The sequence below is a fragment of the Notothenia rossii genome (assembly GCF_949606895.1).
Source record: "Notothenia rossii genome assembly, chromosome: 5".
Taxonomy (NCBI): domain Eukaryota; kingdom Metazoa; phylum Chordata; class Actinopteri; order Perciformes; family Nototheniidae; genus Notothenia; species Notothenia rossii.
This window is the reverse complement of record NC_136903.1, coordinates 30,700,901-30,724,631: the sequence shown is the minus strand read 5'-3', so window position 1 is coordinate 30,724,631 and position 23,731 is coordinate 30,700,901. Positions and strand designations below refer to the sequence as shown.

Below are 23,731 nucleotides of genomic sequence, written 5' to 3'. Positions count from 1 at the left end.
TGTGTTATGTTCCTTTTTAAATTGGTATTTTCACATTGATCTTGTAAGATACGTTTGTTGTTTTTACATTGTTTTACATTGCCAATTGTGTTTGTTGATTTGTGAAGCCCTCTGAGACAAATATGATTTGTGATATTGGGCTATATAAATAAACTTGAACTTAATTTAATTAAAATCAGACTTAGGAATGGAACACCAGTCTTTGTTTTGCCTCTTGTGGCATCCGTACAGTATATGATTGAAACATGATGCAGGAAAATATCTCCCTAGTGGGAGGAGCACATTCCCCTTTACGGTGCTGCACATGCCATTGAGGCATATACTATTGATGGACCTGGACAGATAGATGTGTATATCATGAAGCTGCATAATCACATTACTATTTCGGAGAAGCCTAAGATCCTAGAGGTACAAGTAGTATGCCTGACATAAGTAAGATGAAATATCTCCCTACTATAATTATGAAAATGGGTACAATGTAGGGATGTAACGATATATCGAATATCGCGATAAATAAATGTCTCAATACCGTCGTAACCAGGTGGTCCGATTGAGATCATCGATCTCCTTTTCAAGGGAGACCTGTCCAACATGGCAGCAAGTAGGTTACAACATGAACATAAAACAACAGATAACACAAAAGGACATCATATTTACAGGGCTACATGTACATACCTAGAGACATTGACAAGTACCAAGTATATATTATTTATATCTCGCCCTGTCAATAAGCCTCACCTTCTAGGAAAAAACTGTATTGTTTTTGAAGTGGAGAGACAATGCACAGTTTTATCCACTGCTGTCACCCGTGCGCAGCGCCCCTTCAAGACAATGGTAGGGGAAACACTGGATAACGTTTAATCAACGATAGGTTTCCCCCCCCTCAAGGGTGATTGGTTCACTGCATCGCAGGTATGATTGTGATTGGCTCTTGGGCCACATCAAAATTAGAAGCGCTGTCATCCTCTCATAGTGACACCTGAGACCACACATACACACATAGGGAGAGCCGGGACGAAAGTAACGGAGCGATTTTATCCGAGCCCAAACAACTTTGACCGGCCAAATTAGTCCGAATTATCAGCATTCAATACTTAACAGACCTACTAAATATCAGGTTTAACTCTCAGGAGTAGTGTTGTCACGATACCAACATTTTGGTTTCATATCAAGTCAAGAATTGCGATTCCGATTCTTTTTCGATACTTTTCCTAAAAAAAGGGAAACAGTCTTAAATGTAATTATTGTGCTTTATTTCACACCAGAACCATAACACAAACTTTTAAACAATGACAACAAAAAATAAAATAAATGACAAGAATTCGTATTAAATACAATTAATACATTTCTTACAGACAGGCCTCGTGGTGTCCGTAGGCTTGCCCTCACTGTCAGAGATATAGCTAAAATACATCAAAATTTCGCTTCTGGCATCTTTTTTGTCAACAAGCCGAGGCGCAGCGGCAGTTGCACTCCCACTTGCAGCCATGCTTCTCGTTTTCTCACATGCTCTGGCAGCTAGCGCGTGCACGAGAGAGGAGAGGGGCTTAGAGCGTGCTTGAGAGGGGAGGGACTGCAGGCACGGCAGCAAAATGAAGAGATATATGGATACCTCTCAAAATCCATAATGAAACAACTGTAAACAGATTTACTTTTTCTTTATGAATATAAAAGAAAGTAAAGCTTGACTCCTACTGGCTGGTTAAATGACTCCTCGTCCCTGAGGCCACTACCAGTTTTTTGTGCCATTTTGCTGGATTTATTTGTCAATAGCGTTGCTGCACAAAGTGATAGCCCTCTAGTTTAAATCTACTACCCAAAAAGAAACATATGGAGATGGGTTACTATTTAAAAAAGATTGCAAATCTATTTGGGAACAGTGGGGCCGGGCCTCAAATCCTATAGGGGGGTCCGGGGGCATGCTCCCCTGGTAAGATCTTTTTTTAAATGTTGGACTTAAATGCATCAATCTGGTGCATTTTGAGGGGGAAATAAAGAGACTACACCCATATGAAACAAAAATGTATACATTTAAATAATCATAAAATCATAAGTACATGGCCATAACCAATAACATACAATATCCAATATGAAAAAACATTGAAACTTGTTTATTTATTTGTTTTTGGTTCATTTATAGTTGTGAGTGTGTCTGGGTTCCTGAATCAGCCTCTCCTGTCTCCCTCCTCTCCCCCCTGCTCCTCTTTGAGGCAACAGCAAAGACTAGTTTTAGCTCTCAACAAGTTTATCTTACCTTTTTTCACCTAGTTAACATTTTGTTTGTATTATTCATGCATATTTTACTAATCACTACCCCCTCAAATGGAAATATGTGTTTACATAAACGGTGACCGAACCGTTTGAGACCCACTGAGATAACTTAAACTAAGTTAACTATCTAAAGACTCAGAGAGTAATTTACCTCACCAGAGCTGTAGTTATCAGCCTCTCAGTCTGACAGCAAAGGACTCTCCCTCCACCTTGTTGTTGAAAAAGCTTCTTATATCCGTTAGCGCAGCTAGCTAGCACCAGATGCTAACAACAATACACGTAACCGGTGCGCGCGCTTTCTCGCTCGCTCGCGCCACACATACACCAACACACACCCTCCCGAGCTTGAATGACACAGAGACCAATCGAGGGCATTAGTATGATCTGTATGAAAGTGGCAATGTCGGCAGGCCACGTCATGTAGACAGCCAGTCACCCTCTGTGAGGCAGAGTCAGACCCACATTTGCGCTGCGTTGCGTTTACAATATATACGTATATTGCCGGCGGCTGAGTACCGGCATTTTACTGAGTACCGGAAGGTGCCGGTACTCAGTAAGAAGTGCCGGTACCACATGGGTAAAAATCAGAAGTGCCGGTACTGCGTACCGGTGAGTACCGGCCCAATTCAAGCACTGCACCGGAGTACTTCCCCCCGTCATTCTTAAAGTACTGAATACTGATACTAATGAAACGGAGGAATCGTAACGTTTTTAACGGCCGGGTATCGCGGTATACCTTTCAAGTATCGGTACACCGTGCAACACTAGTCAGGAGTCAGTGTCTCTCCCCCAAACTCACACATATAAAATTCGATATGAACTGAAGAGCCGCATCCGGCTCGAGAGCCGCGGGTTGGCCACCCCTGCGCTAGATTGTTCATCGACGGAGAAGAATGTCTTCGCTCAAACACTGCAATTGACATTGTTGTTGCCTGAAGCAGAAGCTGTATCAAAATCATATTGGACAAATAAAATATGAAGATTTCGTTTGACGTCTCTGTGAAATATACTTCCTTATAGGAGGCAGGAAAAAAGCGAGCTGAGGAAGGATGCCTCACTGGGGCAGGCACCGCTTGACTTTAGGAGTCGTAGATCACTTTCTCAGCGTTTGTATAATCGGCTTGAGGTGCAGGTGAAAGCGGACTTGGTGCGGGTCGATACGAGGGGTGATCGCTGTAAGGGGGTGGGTAGAGTCAGAGGAGGAGAAAGAGCAAGGGGTTGATTCCCCGGAGAGAGTAGCAAGACGACTGGAATCTCAATAATCACATCAAACCTGCTGCATCCCACAGCTTGATTAGCATTGATTGCTTTTGAATGCAGCAAGTCAGGAGGGCTTGAAATTCAAATTGGTGCTGCAAATGGACCAGCATAAACCACACATTGCTGCTGAAGTGAACATGGATGCTCGGTCTCCTGTTCAAAAAATATCATAAAGTAGGTACCAAAAGTCAATATTTTGTAGCATGTATCTTAATAGGTTCATATTTCTCTGTGCAAAAAATGACTAACGAACATCTAAATCAGGGCTATTCAATTAGTTTGGAATGGGGGCCGGTTGATGAAAATGATCCAAAGCAAGGGGCTGGGAAAAAGATGGCTTGAAATATGAGCAATCATATTAAGAGCTTCAGATACAGTTAATACTACAACAGCATAGTGGAGTACATATATTGTGTTTAATTAAATCAACAACATAGCCCCAAGGCCTTTATAGATCTAAATGGCAAGTTCAGAACTCAGTAGGCCTACATGTGAAGCTGATTTAACCATCAACATCATTTCATTTGATTTAATGTAGGTGAAATGATCTAATCATTTAAGCAGAGATGCAATAAATGACAGGAGTTGTCACTACAGTAGCTAGTAGGTGGGTTTGAATTAAACCCGAGCCCGCCGAAGTTTTAAGGCAATGTCTTCCCCTCTATCTCTCATTTAACACCCTCTCTGGAATAAAGGCACTTTAGACAACAATCTTTAAATAACAAAGTAGGTTACTTTTTAAAGGTCCCATGTCATAGCCATTTCTACTGATCATAATTCCATTGTTGAGGTCTACTAGAATAGATTTATATTGTGCAATTTTCCAAACTCACATTGGTTTCTCATACAGCATCTCTGTATAGTATGTTTATTCACTCTCTGTCCTAAACGGCTTGTTGGAGCTCCTGCCCCCCCCCCCCTCCCTGTGAGACACAGCGAAATCCAGCCCGAAACCAGCCCGAGCACACACACACACCCTGGCTGTGTGTGCTCAGGCTGAGAAATCAGCGGAGCTGCAGCTGAGAAAAGATTGAGTGTGTGTGTGTGTGTGTGTGTGTGTGTGTGTGTGTGTGTGTGTGTGTGTGTGTGTGTGTGTGTGTGTGTGTGTGTGTGTGTGTGTGTGTGTGTGTGTGTGTGTGTGTGTGTGTGTGTGTGTGTGTGTGTGTGTGTTACTTAACTATACCCAAATATGTCACTATACCCAAGAAGAAAAAAATGGAAAAAGAGAAATCTCCAACGAAGCGTTCTGGGACTAAGGTGTGTCTGCTGCTGAGCCTACCTATTATTGTTATTATATATATATTGCCACTGTTATTATATTGTTTTGATACTACTGACACTTATTGATCTGCTGCTGATAAATAAAAGACCTAAAAAACCTACATGGCGATTAAACAGATCCTGTATCTTGCTTATTTCTCCTCTGACACTTTATCTTTAGTGACCTGTTTAGCATCCTATACATCACATTCTATACATCACATGTAAGTGATTACCAGTGTTGTGAGTGTTGTGAGTTCAATATGTTAATTAATTATAGTAAGGGAACATCTTAGGAGTTAGTGTAGTGAGTTTCAGAGCAGTGTAATAATGATTTGACCTAAAACTAAATGTTTTTATGAATGTCCTCTGAGGAGGACATGGGGATTTGCTAACTTTTTATTTCCTCCATTTTACACAACACAAAATGGAGTCCACTATGGGCCAAAACTAACACGTAGGTTTCTGTAGGGTTCATGGCAGACGGATGCAGTTGCTCTCAGGAGGATATATAATAAAGGTGTGTTAACTGCTGAGCCTATTTACTGTGCATATGACACACCTGGCACAGTTTGTTATTATATTGCCACACTGTTTTGATACTGACATTTTATCTTTGCCTAACTAAGGTGTGTCTGCACTATTGTAATTTTAAATAACTCAGTTACGAAGCTGTATAACACGAGCACCAAAAATACAACTTCAGTCAACTCCATCATGTCTGAGGTCGGAAGGTAAACAGACGCATCATATACAGCGGAAGCGGAAGTTTTTCTTCTTCTTCTTCTCTCGGTTTTTTGGCGGATTGCAACTTTAAGGCACATACCGCCACCTACTGTACTCGCCGTAAAGTTGTTGCGGCCTGCAAGAAAGTTATATAGGACATGAGGTTAGACGTTTTTTATGCTAAACTAAGCTTGGACACAAAATCTGTCTGGATATCTTTGACCTGCACTGTATGAAATAATCAATAAAAGTGAAGGTGTATCAGGGGTAATGTCGTGGTCATTCAGATGGCAGGCAAGTGTGGATATCCTTCAACAGATATCCCTGCAATCTGCAGTCATCAGGTCCATTTGTGCGGCTCTACGCCAGCCTATCGAGCGAGATTTAATGTAATTCAAGGAGAATCTGCATCGATTGATGCTTGAGAGTGCAGGGGGGAAACTCTTTCCCTCAACACTGACTCAAAGGAGAGGCCAGGGTCACACCACTGCAGGAAGTATTGAGTCATAGCTCCAGTCACAAGTGGATTGAAAAGTGATAAGGCTTTCCGAAGGCACTGATAGGATGTAGATCTCAGGGGATTAAGATTACTGAGTAAGCACGATGCATAAAAATAAGCAAAACGTTATTCTTCAAGCCTGAGAGTACAAAAAAAATACAAAGCCGTTGATGTGTCTCTATTAAAAAGTAAAGGACCAAAGACATTGAAGTGTCAGTTTAGGTAAAGTAATGAAAAAAGATTGTTATTTGAAGAATACGAGATAAAAGTTGAAGTGTCAGTTTAACTTTGGATATAGTATTGAATATTAAATGAATACATCGTGCATGAAATACTACAAACACCAGAAAACAGCAAGACAGTTCAAGTCGAGGATCGTTGAGATTCCCTAATCAACAAATCAAGCCCCCCTAATTCATTCATGCCATCCTGAATTGACAAAATGTCACCATTTGACTGGCTCTGAGGAAAATCACTGATTCTCCTGTGGTAGGACTTGAATTGAACTGGCAACTAATTAATTCAAGAGCAAACAAAGCACTGGACCTATTAACTCATTAATCACATATCGAATTAGACTGAAAATTAATTTAAACACAAGTTAAGAGCATGGCAAGACTGACAGAAGGTTTGCACAGGTAATCTAGCCGCTGGAGGGTCGAACAGGCATTAAATCCACCACTAATGTCATTATTCAATTATTGTATGCTTCTAGACTGCAACATATTACCACTAGTTTGATTGCCTAACAGGCTTATGAGTGACTGTGTTGGTGTGTGTTTACCATGCGAGCAGTGAAGTGGGCTGGAATAGGTGACTCGTTTGACAGGTGCAGAACTCGAGTTATGTCAGTCAGAACAGGGATTCGGCCAAAGTCCAGCTTCGGGGTCTCAACATGAACTTTTGGTCCCTGACCAACACAGAACAAGACCACCTCCTGGAACAGAACGGAACAGAGGTGGGTTAGAGAACAGAACTTATTATATACTTTTGCGGTCTCTCTCAGACCTTTGTTTTCCTGTGACAGCTAGCAGTAATTGATTTTTTTATAAGAACACAAATGAAAAATACTATTAGTCAGCTCACTAACTAGGTAGCTAGCTAGCTAGGAGGAGACTGGGCATTAGCGCCAAGGCGTACATTAAGTTAAATTGATGTAGCAACTCGAATGCAGACATTGCAAACACTTGCTGATAAAAATGTAATTCTAATTCAGGAAGATATATTGCTGTTTTTACCCCAAGGGCTTCGAGTACGCATATATTCAACCATTAACAGTATATATGTTAACACTTAGAAGCACACGCACACAAATGCACACACACACAGCATTCCACTGACCAGGGGTGGCTGGCTGCTGCCAAACACAGCAATGCGTAGAGTGTGCTGCTGCCTTCCAACCGCCTTAGCCAGCAGAACCACAGGAAGCTCTTCTGAAGTACGAGGAAGAATCAGTCCTCTCGGTGTATCACTGCCAAAAAGCAATGACGGACTTTCCTCATGTTCCTGATAAAGGTGACACATGGAAATATGTTTTTAATTCAGGCATACAAACCCAACATTGCAGGTTCAGATAATAAAAATGCAAAATATATATAACATGAATTATGTCATTTTATTATGGATTAGATACCTGGCATTATAAAAAGTCATTAAAGTTGTCTCTACTTTTAACCAGCTGCAGAATTAAAATGAAGCTCTTATTAATGGATCATTAGTTAGAACCTATTAATAGTATATGTATTATTCCGAAAATGGCCATTATGTATAATGAGTACTTTTTGTTTTGGTACTATAAGGACCTTTGACTACTTTTTTTTACTTTTACTTAAGCTACATTTCTAATGCAGGACTTGTAACTTGCCATTTCTACACTAACTGGAGTAAAACGTCATTTTAGTAAAAAGGTAATTTCAATTTTTTCCAATTTTACCAAAATGTTTCAATACGGTTTCATAGTGCTAATAAGTCAGGATCTGAATTGTCTAACCATGGCATTAAAAGGAAATAATTCAAAATGTTGTGATTGACAATCATTTACTTTCTTGTGGAGAGACGGATGAATGAATGATTTATTTTGTAATCATATTGCTCACATCTACCACATACAGTATACATTTTGCTGTGTTCATCTGGAAATTAGCCATTGTTATAAAGAACCTTGACAGGCTTGGTGCTTGATATTTTTTCACTAGGACCCTAATAAACATACAAATAATGATCATCTTCAACAAATGACTTAACCTGGTCGAGCATGCCGTAGCAGGCCAGCAGAGGGCTGCTGTTAGTCAGCCGCACCAGCTGCTCATACGGGTGATCGAGGAAACACCTTTCAAAGTCCAACACTGGAGTCTCCACCACAATATCAGGAACACAACACCTATTAGCAAAGAGAAATAGATAAAGAAAGGAGAATTGAGGGAAAGATTTCAGGTTTATTTATGAATCACAACGTGACACAACTGCTGCTATTAATTAGAAATGATTCATAAATATACAATGACGGTTATTGCCGAGAGGAAGTCAGATTACCATCGCTCCACTCCTGAATGATGGTGCAGGTGACATTCAAATGTATTATTATGCAAATTAGACTCTGAATATTGAACACATACTCCACAACGTAATTAATAATAAAAAATGAAAAGTACTGATACCGTCCACTAGACTCCTAGTTACGTTGCGAGCTGCGTACATGATTTCAAATACCGCGAAATAATCTGTGACGCATTTGTGTGTATTGTGTTTGTTTCCCGGGAAAATACTCACAAGAAACACCGGCAGTTGTTGTGCCTGCTGTGACGTTAAGTTGCCGCTTGTAATTATGCCTTTAAAAGCTTCAAAATTTTATTTATCATCTGAATTTGGCGACACAAGTTTAATATTCTAAAAACCAAGACTTTGTTTATTTGAAATCAGATGAAAACAAACTGTCACGGACCCTGCTGTGTTATCTATGATTACTATACGCTTTTCATTCAGAATTTCAGCGGGAGGGAGGGGGAGCGGCGCTGAGGAACAGCAGAGTGCAGGTTGACAGGTGTCTGTGGTGACATTGCCCTTATTGTGCGTCAGCAGAGACAGGCTACAAGTGTCTTAGGTTCAAGTTAGACAACTAATATCTGGGTTAGTGTTCATGACTTCATGTTTATGTCATCTTAATGGTTAATCTCAATGCACTCACTGTTAAATAACCTGTTCAATACAAACATGCCACTTGTAAACATTAAATAACATTTCTGTGAACTGATATTTGTTTAGTGAGCTTATTAGAGGATGTTCCCTGAAAGATTGTAAAATGTCAATGAAGATGTCAGACTTAGTATATTTGTTAATAATTACATACAATACATGGAATGTTTGTGTGTGTGTGTTCCAAGTGAATCTGCGGCCCACTGGTGGCCAGTGCATCAATTATGTGGCCCCCACCACCATCAAAGTTGCCCATCCCTGTACTAGGTCATCCTTTATATTCATTCATCTTCTACAAATAAAACTATTGAACAGTATTATGGCAGAAGACAAAAACATATGAATAAAGTAAATGAAAGGAATAATATGAAACAAGGGTTGGATAAAATAAAATAGAATAAGATAAAATAATATGAAATAGAACAAAATAAATGATGGTTTATAAATTAAAGTAAACCATGCACTGATAGAAAACCATGTGCATGCACGTTGTTAGACTATGTGTTAAATAGAAACAAATACACAAATAGTTAATAACTAATTGTCCTTACTCTATTCCTAATTCTACAGTTTTTTCTTTGTTGTGGATTGTATTTTAAAAATTTTTGGCTGTCTCTGAAAATATATGATACAATCTGATAAGTTAACTTTGTGCAAGTTTGGAGTACACATGTCAAAAGTGTGTTGACATGTGTAAATGTGTCTGACCTGGCGTAGATAGGCAGAGTCCCGATCTCCTCCCCGACATCCTCCACATCCACCACCAGCGCCAGCCTGTATGTCTTCACTGTGTTGGAGCATAGCGTCACCTGTATATATATAACACACACAATCAGTACTTTTAAAGTCTGGCAAGTTGCACCATCCGGTTACTCATTGTGCACTGCATTTGGTCCTACTTCACATTGAAAGGCAGTTCAGCCCTCAAAACAGCAAATGTAAGTACAGAACCAGCGACACAGCAGGGGGGAAACCAGCTAACGTGACTCTATGCAAATATAACTAAATACACCCACCAACACCTTAAAAACTCATAACATTTATTTTGTTCCAGGAGAAAAAAAAATGTAAAAAAAACAGTTTTATTGAGGGTTGATGCTAAACACTTTTTCTTTTGAGGGGTTTCCTGGAGTCTCCAAATGTAACAATTTCAAATGGGTTCCCACTCTATTCAATGACTTACTATACCTTAATAGTGACATCAGACAGGCTACGCATAGAGCCTGCAGCAGGCATGACGGTGAACTCTACAGGCTGTGCACGAAGGCCTCTATCAGCACCGCATCCCCAATTGATCCTTGACACCTCAACCGCCTGTTTGAGACTAGTGACACTCGGAGACCCTCTCCCGTCTCCCAGGACACGCAGGGAAAAGTTCAAAGGCACAAAGGAGGTGTTGTAGAGGGTAAAAGCCAATGTTTGAGGGAAACCTGAACAAAGATATGGATGACAAGGATAGAACAAAGGGGGACCTCAAAAAACAAAACAAGGATGAAGTAGAGAATGTGATCGTCCGGAGTATAATATATATTTTGTAGCAACTGAAATTGAATAAGCCCAGGACGATGTCACTCACCAAAAGCTACGTCTCCAAAATTAATCTCAGAAACGTTGAAGTCGAGTGCGGGAGCAACGACACAACCCCTGAAAAAAGAAGATAAAAACATGAGACATTATTCAAAGGAGGTTACAAATGTTTATATCATAGAAACAAATGAATAAACAGCAAGATTACAACTGAAAACAGTGGAAAACTGTTTGCTAAAAGATGGTCAAAATTAATACCAGCAATACCAGAACTCCACTACCAACATTTCATACAAATGTTCTCTTTTGTCATATTTATTGAATTCTTTATGCCTGTATTTGTTTTTGTTTTATTCAGATTATAACACATATTATTACACTGGTTATTGTTTGGCTAATATTAAAGGAATATTATTTAGTAAATTCATAAATTTTTAGAGAGATGAAGTAGTTGAAATGTGCTCCTTTAATTATTTGATTTGAACTCAACATTACCAATGAAAATGTATGTTTGAATAATGTCCATAAAAGACAGTAAACAATGTATCTAAGGTACAAAGTGTGTCATTGTATAAGCATCTATCCATGTCATTTGAACCGTCTCTAAAGACTAAAATCATGAACCATGAGAAAACTTCATAATTTGATTATCAACACTGCCACTACTTTTAAGGTTTTCATTTGTCTTGGATGAATCTGAATTGCTCGCTGGCTTCACCTGAAGGTCACAGTAAGTGGTTGAGGCTGTCCTGTGACAGTTAGCAGCAAGTCTTCAGAGAAAGTTCCCAAGATGCAGCTCTGAAAGGTGACTTGCACAGTCTGCCAGGCCCCAGAGGAAACAACACCTTCCTCAGGACTGAAGGAGAAACAGCGGCCGAATGTGGTGTTGGGGTTTGACATCCTGAAAGGGGCATCAATCACCCCTTTGTTGTACATCTCCACCTGGAAAGAAGGATCCACTCATTCAATACTTTTGTTGTACTAGGCCCACCCTAAATAATCAAGGAATGAGCTTGCAGTAAATGTATGTTCTTTTTTGTAATATCTTTTTAAGTTCAGTTTTGATTTAAATAAATGATGAGCTGATGGAAACTATTTTACTTACACTTATGTATACTAGAAAAAACATTTGTCAAGTGTATCTGTTGTTTTTATGTTGAACATTTTAACAGTTAAATTACTTTAGACTTTTAACAGTTTTGTCTTATCTATAAGAAGAGGCACAGAACGAGTAAGATGTCAACACAAAATGTGAATTTAAGAACATTGGTGATATTTACAAAAATACATTATGTAATGTCATGCAAATGTGTTCACAAGGCTAAAAATACAAACTTCAGTTTTGTTGTTAAGGCACTTGACGGGGCAAACAATTTCTATATGCTATATTGTTCCTAATGGGAAAAAATAACATGGAAACCTTATAATGTAAAAATATTATATATATATTACATATCATTATACCAATAACCTCATAACAGTCTTGCTCCATATCCATTTTTGTTACTATTGCATTGTATTGTAATATATTTAACTGGCATTCACTCACTATATTATCCATATAGCTTGGCCTGTTAGTACATTGTTTTTGTCTCTGATTAAAAATCCAAATGATTTGATAATTGTAAGTTATCTTGAGTTTGACTAAACAAAAAGACTTACTTAAAAAAGGTAGGCAGGATATACCACACACACAAGTTGTTACACAGTAATACTTTTTTAAAAGGCTAGACTGTTCACTTCGGCTTAACCTTTCTTACTTCATAACAGTCTTTGCCACCAATGTCTACGTTTTTCATATCCATCCGGTTATAAGTGAGTTGGAGGTTAGGTCCCAAGCCCTGTGCTTTTATTGTGAGAGGCAGCCGAGCTTCACGACCTATAAGAGCAGTGACAGACAGGAACAAATTGACAACACAGGTAAAGACAGAGAAAACGAGGGTCAGGGAAACAGAAAAGACTAAAGCAGAGATTCAAGAACAACGCTGGGAAAAATGGACTGCATACAGTACGAGAAAAGGGAAAGGCTGTATGGGTCGTCAGCCTGTTTGTCCTCTTTTCTATTGTTTCAGTTTTTATGTATTTGAATGTGTTACGTATTTGTCGGTTGAAAAATAAAGGGTTAAAAAAAGGGTTGTTCCAAATACAAAATGTCTAAATCCTTGATAAACATTCACTTTACATCAGCTTCTTTCTAATCTACTTTTCTCTTTCACTCTCTGTGAATTTCCTTAAGGGCAAAACAGTTATATCCTGCAGTTCTGCTGAATAAGCTTCTAAAGCTTCTTGCAAAATGAGGAATCAGGGAATGGTAGTCTCCAGACCGGCTGTCATTGACCTTAGCTGGTCAGGTCATTGCCTGCCTCAGAAAACATGGAAATTCATGTAAATCTGGCCTCCGGCTGCAGAGACACTCGTGATGGCCACATGCAAATTTCCCAACAACCTTTTACTACCGCTGGGATGAGATTAATATATTGGAGCCTCATGACTGCATTGTCGAATATGAAAATGGGTTCATGTAGCAATAAGTCATCGGAGAGTGAAACCAATCAGGCAGATTTAAAGGTTAATTTGTGATGATAAGAGTAGATGTCATACACTACAGCAAAAGAGAACATACAAAGAGAGAGTTTTGGCCGTTTGGGAGGGGCAGTTCTTCCCTGACAATAACTACACAGACAGACACGGTTTGCTACCCAGACTTGTGTGTCTAACCTTTGTCTGCACCAACGCACTGAGGGGAGGAAAATCTTTTATGAGAAAGACAACGCTATTGATTTATAGCAGGAGTGTAAAGTCTGCTTAAAGTTGTCAAAACAACTTCCAAGGTGTGGAAGAACAAACAAAAGAGTTATACTCTGAGAAGGTTCGGCTCAAGAATAAAGCCAAGTTTTTGTTAAGTGTCTCTTAAGAAAATGTAAGCCTTACATATTCTTAGCTTTAACCTGCAGCTAGTCATTTTATCCCAAATTCCTCCCTTACCAAAATTCAACAAAACATGTATTATCTTTTAAAATTGTATCTGTATCTAGATTCATTTGAGATGGGGTGTGTTTTATATCTTGCCCTAAAATGGTTCTGAATGCCCGTTCCTGACAACACCTTATATTTGTTGTGTAATTTGTTTGAGACTGAAACAGACAAAGCCCCAATTATTTGATAGTTTTTGGCACTTGACCTAGTGTATGGTCTCCATAATGTTGTCTTGATTGTCAAAAAAGGAAATTAGTTGAATTTTGAAGGTCTCTTGGGCTACTTGACATCCCAACTGCTAAGTTGGACCGTGGTGCAAAGGACATTCTGAATAGATGTTATACATGGGGTTGCTTTGTAAATGAAACAATGACAAACAGAAGCGATATTAGAATGTCTGTACATAGTAGGCAAAGGATTACATGGCATGTTCTGATTTCATATTGCACTTTATGTTGCTGGTTTAGCTAACCAGTTAGTTACATGTTATGATCAGTGCCCTTGCTTTAGAGGTAAATGCTGTCCATAGAACAGATTTTTAGTAGTTAGCATAGTTACAAAAGTGAACAGATTTTAAATTAGGTTTACAGCTTCATAGTCATGCTAGAAGCTCTCTGAGGCTGTATTTAGGCAGAATGGGGCTTTAAGCTAAACATCAGCATTGATGTTTAGCAGGTACATTTTTAACGATGTTCACCAAGTTTAGCATGTCTGTATTTTAACATTTGCTAATAAGCATCAAACTAAAGGTAGCCCACATCTTAGGATAAAATAGAAATGTAATTAGCCTAGCAGGTATCTTGTATTAAGAAACATCTGACTGGACACATTTAAAGTTTTACCTTATAACAAGGATTATGGATCAGTCGGGAATCAAGTGATCACATCTCATCCTAAGGCAAGTCACAAGTCTGTATGACATGACAATCAATCCCAAAAATATTGAGACATGTTTCTCAAGACCAAAATGGTCATGCATCTTAAAGTAGTTAAGATGTGTACATGCAATATTATGCTATGCTACCTAAATGGTCGTTGTGTTTTCTAGCTAGGCACTGACCTGTGACATGACAATATATGGTTTGTTGGTACAGCTTGGCCTCGTCGGGTTTGAAGATAATGTTGAACTGCGCTGGCGTTTTAGGCCAGATTTCACCCTCCTGAGCCATGAGAAGACAAGAACAAAAACAAGTGGTCATTTTCTGAGAGGATATCAATCAGAGATGCATTTAACTGTAAGGGTATAATCTTTCACTCGGAACGGTTGGTTTGAGAAGAATCCACACTTTACGTTTGAAGCATCTTAATAGTAGGAATGGAAAAGAGGAGACATTTTTTGGGGGTGGAAGTGTTGGTGCATTTTAAAAAACAATGTGGTTGTATTTTTATCCTGGTCAAATCTACACGCAACACTAACCAACACCAACTATCTCTGTCACCTACTAATACCTGTGTGTGTGTGTGTGTGTGTGTGTGTGTGTGTGTGTGTGTGTGTGTGTGTGTGTGTGTGTGTGTGTGTGTGTGTGTGTGTGTGTGTGTGTGTGTGTGTGTGTGTGTGTGTGTGTGTGTAGATTGTGTAGACTGCTGATCAACCCCCTAAAATGTGCTCTCAATGTGTTTGGGCTGGACTACAGTACACACTGTTTACTCTCTCTGCCCCCCCCCCCCCGTCTCTCTTGCCCTCTCCTTCTGTTTTTTGACCGTCTCCGCTCTCCCTCTGCCCAGGGAGCCTGTCTGAGTTGAGCGAAGGAGACACTGGCAGAAAAGGGGGATGGCGGTGTCAGAACAGGTCATGCTACCTGAAGGTCCCCCGGCAGAACGAGCTGTGACCCTCCCGTTACAGAGCAGTCAGATTGAATTAACATTTGACCAATTTGGCATAGCATGTAGCGAAAAGTGTCTTTTAACCTAAAGACCCTGTTTTAAACATCCAACACGCTTAAGGCCGTAAAGTGCTGCAGGAAATTAGTTACCATTGAACCACTTGCGGTTCTTTTGTCTCAAAGTCAATGTGTCTTTTAACATGTTTTTGGTTAGATGCCTGAAATAAGATCTGTGGTTGACATAAGCTGAAGAGCAGACCCCGGCAATAACACCAGCTATCATACCTAGTGTGAGTGCATTTGGAATATTTTAGTACTGCAGTTATCTTTCCCTCCTAATGATTTGTTTTTGCCTAATTATTATGTTTTTCATCAAGGTCAAGGAAAAGTGGTTTGGAAAAGACAAAGGAACATTTTTTTTGACTATTTGATAGGAGCCCCTTATTTGCACTTACCGGCAAACCAATGGTTTAACTTAATCACTCTGTCACTTAGTAGCTAGGTTTTCATCTAAACGTATAAATTCTCCAGTGGAAAATCATTGAATGATTGCATTAAAAACCTTTTTTGCAATATTTCAAGATATATTTTGAATTGTTCTGCCTTTCTAACTTATGATTTCTAAGCAGGTGGTTTTAATTTAAAAAATGTATAATATATAATTGTAATACCCCTCTCGTTCTAAGCCTCAACATGTTACTGTATAAACACGGCAGATGCTAACAAGTGACGCGACATTAGCCACATTTAGCTTAGCAGTGGTGACGCGAAGCCATGCGACCGTTTATAGCCTAACGTTAGCTCTTTACTTCTGCCAATTGCATTAATGATTCAAAATTCATAAATTGGTGGAGACTATACTGCTGAACAAGAATGTACGTATCATAAACGTGTGTTTACCACATATCTTATTTTCCACAATATTCCAAAATTCAATGGCAAAATCCAATTGGCTTTTAGTTGAGAGAGTCCTTGAGTTGCTCGCTCCCGGGTCGGGCTACAAAAATACATCATCACTACACCACTCTATTGAACTAGCTACTAAATCCCTGCCAGCTTAGAAAAGGCTCTATTTAACTCTCTTGGAATTAATTAAAGTATCAAATTATTCAGACACATCATGAGCGGTTATTATCTCTGCAGTACAGTCTTAGTAAGGAGAGAAACTAGGCTGCAAATCCATGGGGTGTGGATTATTAGCTGACAAGAGATACTGGGCAAGTGGGATTTGTTAAAACAGGAAAGCACAGACACACATAAACACACCGCTGGTTCCAGAGTTAAGCAGCTGTGTGAGAGGACCAGGCGTTGGTCCTCCACTAACTGGCTTCTGCGTTCTTGCAGGGCTTTCGACAGCTGTGGGAGGCGATAGATCGCTGTGGGGTCGGACTCACACTGAACAAGCCACCGTTTTCTCTCCTCCTCCTCCTCCTGTTGGAGTGATGAGCTCTCCCTAGAGAAATGGAGGAAGCAAGGGAAGGTGAAAGTCAAAAACAAAGAGAAATGAGGATGGAAGAACAAGGAGTCTCAGACAGGAAGAAAGTGATGGGAATTTAAGCTATTTTTGGCATCACATGCTGTGTTCATTTTACTTTCTACTTGTACATAGGGAAACGGGAAGCTTGTACAGGCCACAAAAAACATCTTGTCAAAGACAAATTCCAGTATTGTCTGTGTGAAGTCATTTATGTTCATACACACATACCTCAAGAAGCTCAAGGTCTCCTCTTGCAGGCTGGGCCATGTCGTCCAACAGTACTTTAGAGGGATCTCACTCTTGTAGGTGAGAGATACTTTGCACACGTTGGCCAGGGAAATGTAAGTCTGATTTACCAGAACAGATTCACACTCAAGATGGATGTCCAGTTCCTCACAAGCCCCGTACAAACAGATGTGCACATCTTCACCTGCGCAGAAAAACAGCAGATGTAAAAGAACAGAGACAATATCAGTTTTTTTGAGACTTGTGATTATTAACTATTAAGTGCTCCTTTATGTGGGTCCCATAAGACTTGGGATGGTCACACCAAATCATAATTATAGAAGATGAGTAGATGCTTAATCAAGTCCAAGTAAAACTCCTGAATAAGTAAGTTGAGTGAGGAGACGCTCCAGTCTTTAAAACCTCCGCCTAATTATCTCAAAAGAGGTTTTCTGGGTCGAGGTTTGCGGGCTGAGTGTCAAATGTGGCTGACATCAACAAAATTGATAGCTGAGGCAGTGCCAAATAGTCATGTTTGTTTAGGAAGATTCCCCAACTGAGTGAAATGACCCAGAATTACTGGAGTGTTGGCTATGATAAGAGCTTTTTGAAAGTGCTATAAAAGGTGCATCAATGCTTCCCTGTTACTACCTTTGGTATTGGATACACTGGATCCTCCTTGATGAAAGGAAAGGATATAATGCCATCCCCTAAGTCCTTGTGGCTGCCTCATTTAAAGTGTGGCACCAATTAGCCATTCATCATGACCGACAAATGCAGATAATTAATGTTATAGTGCTTATAAAGCTGTTTCCAACTTATGCCATATCTTGCTAAAAAGCTTATATGTTTTAACCTTTCAACACTATTGTAAACCAAAAGGCAAACTATGATGATTACGCGAATGAATGTTGCAAAATGATCAAATGACATCAACAAGTTTTGTGTTTAAAAGGTTATATTTTCATTCTTCAATGGTGATCAGGACAGTAGTAGACCTAACGAGTTATGTAGACATTGCATAAAGTATTATTTTCCAAATATCATATTATATTATAACTATGTCTTGATCTTAACTGACGTTTTTCATTACCGACCAATGGTGCAATTGTATCACCCATTCACTTAGCCAAATGGACCGTAAATCCTAAACAGGATTTTGAAGAAATCGGCAGGAAATAATGCTAATGTTATGCATTTTGTTATGCGATTATAAGAAGTTAGGTCGTATAACCCTCCGGTTGGGAAGCAATTAAACCATTGATTTGCAAACAATTTGTACCTGCCTATCATAAAACAGTTTTTGCAATATTTTAAGATTTATTTTGAATTTCTACCTTATAATTCCTATATCATTTTTTTTATGAAGAAATTGAAAACAGACAGATGGAAACACACCTAGTGAGAGACCTATGCATTTAAAGGACTGGCCTGCACCTAACTGCTCTCCATCCAAAAAGGTGCACCTGGACGTACCTTGTTCTAAAGCTGCATGTATAAATGAATGAATAGGGAATTTTTGGAGCAACGCACCATAAATGCTTTTGTTGATTTTTTCAAAGCGCGACAGTTCAACAAATTACCGTAAATACAAAGCCAACATGTCCTCAGGAGCATACTGGTGCCACACAATTGTACCTATTGTACTTCCTGCAATTTGAATATTGCACTATTCCATATTTCAATATCATTTTTGATTAATTGTGCAGCCTTAATCAATATACAACTGTACAGGAAAGTTGGGTTTATCTAATGCATTAAGTGAAGCAATGTCCTGAAGTGTAGTTGCATGGGGGAGCGACAGTTAGACACTGTTATTCTGCACATATAGCACAAAATAATTCTACCCACCGAGCAGCCACTGCTCCTCCTATGGGAGTCTCAGGCCTAATGTGGGCAGTGGATCGAGGGGAAACTCACAGTGGAGTCAAGGACACACTGCAAAGTCTAGCTTTGAAATGCTGGATCTGGATCAAAAGGAGATTAAAATGGCTCTCAAAATATCTTGGAAAACTAGCATCTAAAACAAATAATGAAGCCAAAGCCTTTTTGGAGTTTCTGCTATGTGAAAAACATGGCTGAAATAAATAAGAAATGCATAAATAATAATGTAGTAGATGCACAGTAAATATGATAAAACATCAATTTCAAAGTATGCATCTCTGGAGGTAAGAGAGACAGACTCTTAATAGGAAATCTAGTGAGTCTCTGTAGAAGATGCCACCATTACAGTGTGTGCCATCAGTGAGCGAAAGAGCAACAATAAGCAGCAACACAAAGACGATGCAAATCAAGGTTTTGTATAAAGCCACCAAGAACAAGGGCTTATGTAAATGAAGTGAGTGTTTGTTTATATTCAAATAATAAGGAGTGGAGTTTTAGCCTGTAGAAACACACTCCCTATCCTGATATTATTTATATTTGTATACCTGCTGAGGTTCATTCTTTTAAGTAAGGACACATCCCTCTGAAAGTCTCTCTTATCACACACAGTGAACTCTTTCACAGTTTGGATATAATATAAGGGAATGTCTAAACACAACAGGGTTCTCCTCCATGATTATGTAGTTAATAATTTATTTGATATTTTATTTCCCTAGTGTAAATGAAAACAATGATACCTTGGTCAATCAAATTACCTCAAATGAGACATGGAGGATTTGCAAACAGTGCAACTCAAAGAGTGGGCATTTCATTTAATTGTGACTGTTGTGCTTTTCAAAGCTCGTTTCACGCCAAAACAAACGTGGAGACTTGCCATTAATTACTTTGCACAATTGAATGGAGTGAGCGAATTAAATGGATTACAAGTGCTCTGGTATGCAGGTTTGTCCAATTGACGAGGGGATTGATGGTCGCTCTGCAGGATGGTGAGTGAAACCGACTCTTGGCAGAGGATTAGAAACTTGACTCTGGTTTGACAGTGCAAAAATGTTGGGGTCTCAACTTACACTGGTGCACTTCCACTGATTTGAAAAAACAAACCCAAGGCAAGATGAGGCTCAGCATACACTCAGGCCACTTTATTAGGTACACCTTGCTAAGTGGCCAGGGAGTGTATTTCATCTAGATGCAAACCGCGCCAAGGAAATCAAAAGTAGTTTCTTCTTCAAATGTTTACATTTCAAATGTGCCAGACACAGTATGCATAGCTTCTAAAATGTTGCATGCAATCAATGAGTGATCTCTTTGTTAAAGTTGCTGTTAATGTTGATAATAGCTAAAAAAAAAACACCACCATTTGCTAAACTGTAAATCAATTTGAATAATTAGGTGCCATGTGGAACAACACTTTTTTTATTATTGGTACTTGAGCACACACATTATAAAGGGATATATTATTAACTGTATGCATGCACATGGAAAAAATGCACACAAAAAGGAACTTTCGGGAAGATAGGGAAGTTTTGTGCTTTAAGTTCTTTCATAATATTAGCTTTTATTTTCTAAATTTGGAGTTACCAAGAGCTGCCGCTATTCCCTTCTATTCCTATACAGCAACTCCGAATAATTCGCAAACAATACGTGCACGCTTGAATTGAAATGTATAGTTTTTTCCTTTTAATTCACTTTTTATGCAATGTTACTTTGAGAACTTTGAGTTTGGGAAGTACCTGAGCAGATCTTGGCTGCCTAAATAGCCTGACATTTTGAAACAACCAACATCAGCTTGACTGACCATGCTTAGCTAACTTAAATTAGCTCAGCTAGGGTCTGCGTTGGTCCAACAAAAATACGTTCTTAATCAAGCGTTTTGGCCGTCCATAGTGACAATAGCCAGTGAAAAAACCAACTTAACATCTGGATGTCCTCGTAAAAGCCTTCAATTAAACTTTAAGCAATTTTAAGAACAAACTCTGTTTACCATCTACGCCAACCATTGATGGGAGTTACTACGAGGCATATTCCTATATGTAACCAAATAACATGGTGTGCAGACCAGAGGGCCAATTTTATGACCAGCACAAATTGGTGCCAGTGTCATTGATCATTTCAGAATGGAGTTGTTGTCATTTTATCATTCATCATGTTGTGCAAGAAGCTTGCGTTACTGTGTGGTCTAGTCAGGTAGCAGAAAGTGATTGCTCCATTGACCAACAAAATACTGGTCTAAAGTAATTGCTAGGTCATTTTCTACCTCGTAAAGGATGCATTTATCCAATAGGAAATAGTAAATAGGGCCCTCAGTATCAACGACTCTCCTTTAGAAGAACGCACGAGGCAGTCTTCAGATTAATCCATAGGTAGCTCTGCTAATGAGGGACCTACTAATTGTGAATGTGTGAGTGTTTAAGTTACGTACAAGTCTTTCACATAATTATATGAAGACAAAAACCCAGGACTGTTTAAATGCTATTTGATTAGTGTCAGAAAAACTACTCCCTCTAACACAACATACTAAATAATAAACACACTCAATTAGCCCGAGATTTCCCTTCACACTGATTGGTTCCTATGGTGACAACAAATGACACTTACATTTTACTTAACACAGCAAAGATGACGCCAGAAACAACAGGAGAAATCAACCTTATCTCACCAGAATGCATGTGTGCACCACGACAAAGGAGCCTCATTCACTTTACATTGGGTTTGTTTGCGTGGTGCAGACACGCAAATATAAAAGATTCCGTGACTCCACCACACAATGCGGTGTTAAGGAGTCGTGGAGGAGTCACGCATTCTGGTGAGATCAGGTTGGGAGAAATCCAACCAGCCCAAGTGTCTCTAGACCTTGTTTGTGCAAGGCTAAAACAAATTTCATTAGGGCTGTATACACATTGGAGTGATTTGAATATAACACAAAATACATTAACTTGTTTTGTTTATTTAGGCACTATTATGCTTCTTGGGTTTGCCCTTTTCTTGTAGTGTGATATAGGTTTTTGTGCATGGGAATGGTCTGCAAATCCTAAAATCCTAAAGTTCCCTCCAGAGGGACACCACTGCAGTACAGGCAGTATGAGAAAACTAAAGACCTTTTTGAACAATAAAGCATGTAAACATGTCAAAGAAGAGCACAAAATACATATATGAACCTGAAAATTAGCAGAATAGGGCTCCTTTCACATCTAAACTAAAGAAAGTCCAACTAAGACCAAAGCACTTTTTTAATTAAAAGACATGGTCAATAACGTCATAGATACAATTCAACAAAAAAAAAGTGGAAACTGAATGAAAATTAAATCAAAAAGTTAACTGTTTCCAGGATACTTAACTTCCACAATGTTTAGCATTATGTGTTGAGTTTTCATACGCTCTCCCATAAGTTTTAAGTCCTGCTCAATGCAGAATGCAAAGGAAAGCTTTTAATCAATCTCTGCCTGGGCTTTACCGGAGTGAGCAGAAGTAATTACATGTGACCTGAGATTCTTCTTTTTCTAAGTAACATTAAAGCCTCAGTAGAAGTAAAACTCTACTAGTGTGACTGACTTTCAGATTCACAAGAAACAAATTGCCCCGTGTATAGTTTGAGGGGAAAAACAAAGTAGACTGTGAAGAGTGGAGGCTGGTTAAATCTATACAACGACCATTTAGTAAAAACACATATTAGAATTCAAGGACTGCTCGCATTTGCAGGTCCAATTATCACAGAGATTTCCATCATGTCTAGAAGCAGAAAGAGGGAATAAGAAAACAGCCTGGCACAGTTCCACAAGTCTTTGCGTTCACTCAGCACTAAAGACAAGCTGTGAGATATCATTGGATGGAGAAGAAGAGAGAACAGGCAACAACACAGAGGACAGAGGATGAGTGATAGTAGGAAATGAGGGAGCGAGAGAGGGAGAGAGAGCGAGAGAGAGAGAGAGAATTGGGGTATACAGAGAGAGAAAAGCAATTATCTCACAGCATCCGGATGCTATGACGGCAGTTGACAGGCAGGGAGAGCTGCAGCTTATTGCTTAGCTTTCATCATCGCTGTCCGTCCCCACAAACACCCCCCCCCCCCCCCCCAACCGGCCCTGCCCCCCGTTTGCTTTCTCTTCCCATAATTTCTCAATGTACACAGTGAGAGAAGTTCTCAGCCCCCTCAGCTACCTTTGATTACGGCACAAACAGCAGCTCTGCAGTCAGTGTGTGTGTGTGCGTGCGTGCGTGCGTGCGTGCGTGTGTGTGTGTGTGTGTGTGTGTGTGTGTGTGTGTGTGTGTGTGTGTGTGTGTGAGTGCGTGCGTGCGTGCGTGCGTGTGTGTTGGTAGTTATCACTTTTTTGGGACATCAATCTGTTTACACACTTACGTCATGGGGACCTCTGATGCTTTGGGGACTAAAAAGCAGGTCCCAAATGAACAACATTTTAGATGAATGCAGTGTGTGTGTGTGTGTGTGTGTGTGTGTGTGTGTGTGTGTGTGTGTGGTGGAATGCAGTGTGTGTGTGTGTGTGTGTGTGTGTGTGTGTGTGTGTGTGTGTGTGTGTGTGTGTGTGTGTGTGTGTGTGTGTGTGTGTGTGTGTGTGTGTGTGTGTGTGTGTGTGTGTGTGTGTGTGTGTGTGTGTG

At 39.5% G+C, this 23,731-nt stretch overlaps 1 protein-coding gene across 3 annotated transcripts in view; it reads right to left on the bottom strand.

The window, feature by feature from the left end:
• LOC307041933 (hydrocephalus-inducing protein homolog) overlaps window positions 1–23,731 on the bottom strand; it is a 51,490-nt gene that overhangs the window by 2,144 nt on the left and 25,615 nt on the right. For all 3 annotated transcript variants that reach the window (XM_079685539.1, XM_079685540.1, XM_079685541.1), the window contains 11 exons: window positions 17,240–17,441; window positions 16,801–16,987; window positions 14,772–14,871; window positions 12,496–12,614; window positions 11,454–11,677; window positions 10,785–10,852; window positions 10,397–10,638; window positions 9,917–10,017; window positions 8,261–8,396; window positions 7,358–7,522; window positions 6,801–6,953 (listed from right to left, as the gene is read on the bottom strand). In XM_079685539.1, coding sequence (XP_079541665.1) covers window positions 6,801–6,953; window positions 7,358–7,522; window positions 8,261–8,396; window positions 9,917–10,017; window positions 10,397–10,638; window positions 10,785–10,852; window positions 11,454–11,677; window positions 12,496–12,614; window positions 14,772–14,871; window positions 16,801–16,987; window positions 17,240–17,441 — 1,697 coding nt within the window. The remainder of the gene's footprint in view (window positions 1–6,800; window positions 6,954–7,357; window positions 7,523–8,260; window positions 8,397–9,916; window positions 10,018–10,396; window positions 10,639–10,784; window positions 10,853–11,453; window positions 11,678–12,495; window positions 12,615–14,771; window positions 14,872–16,800; window positions 16,988–17,239; window positions 17,442–23,731) is intronic.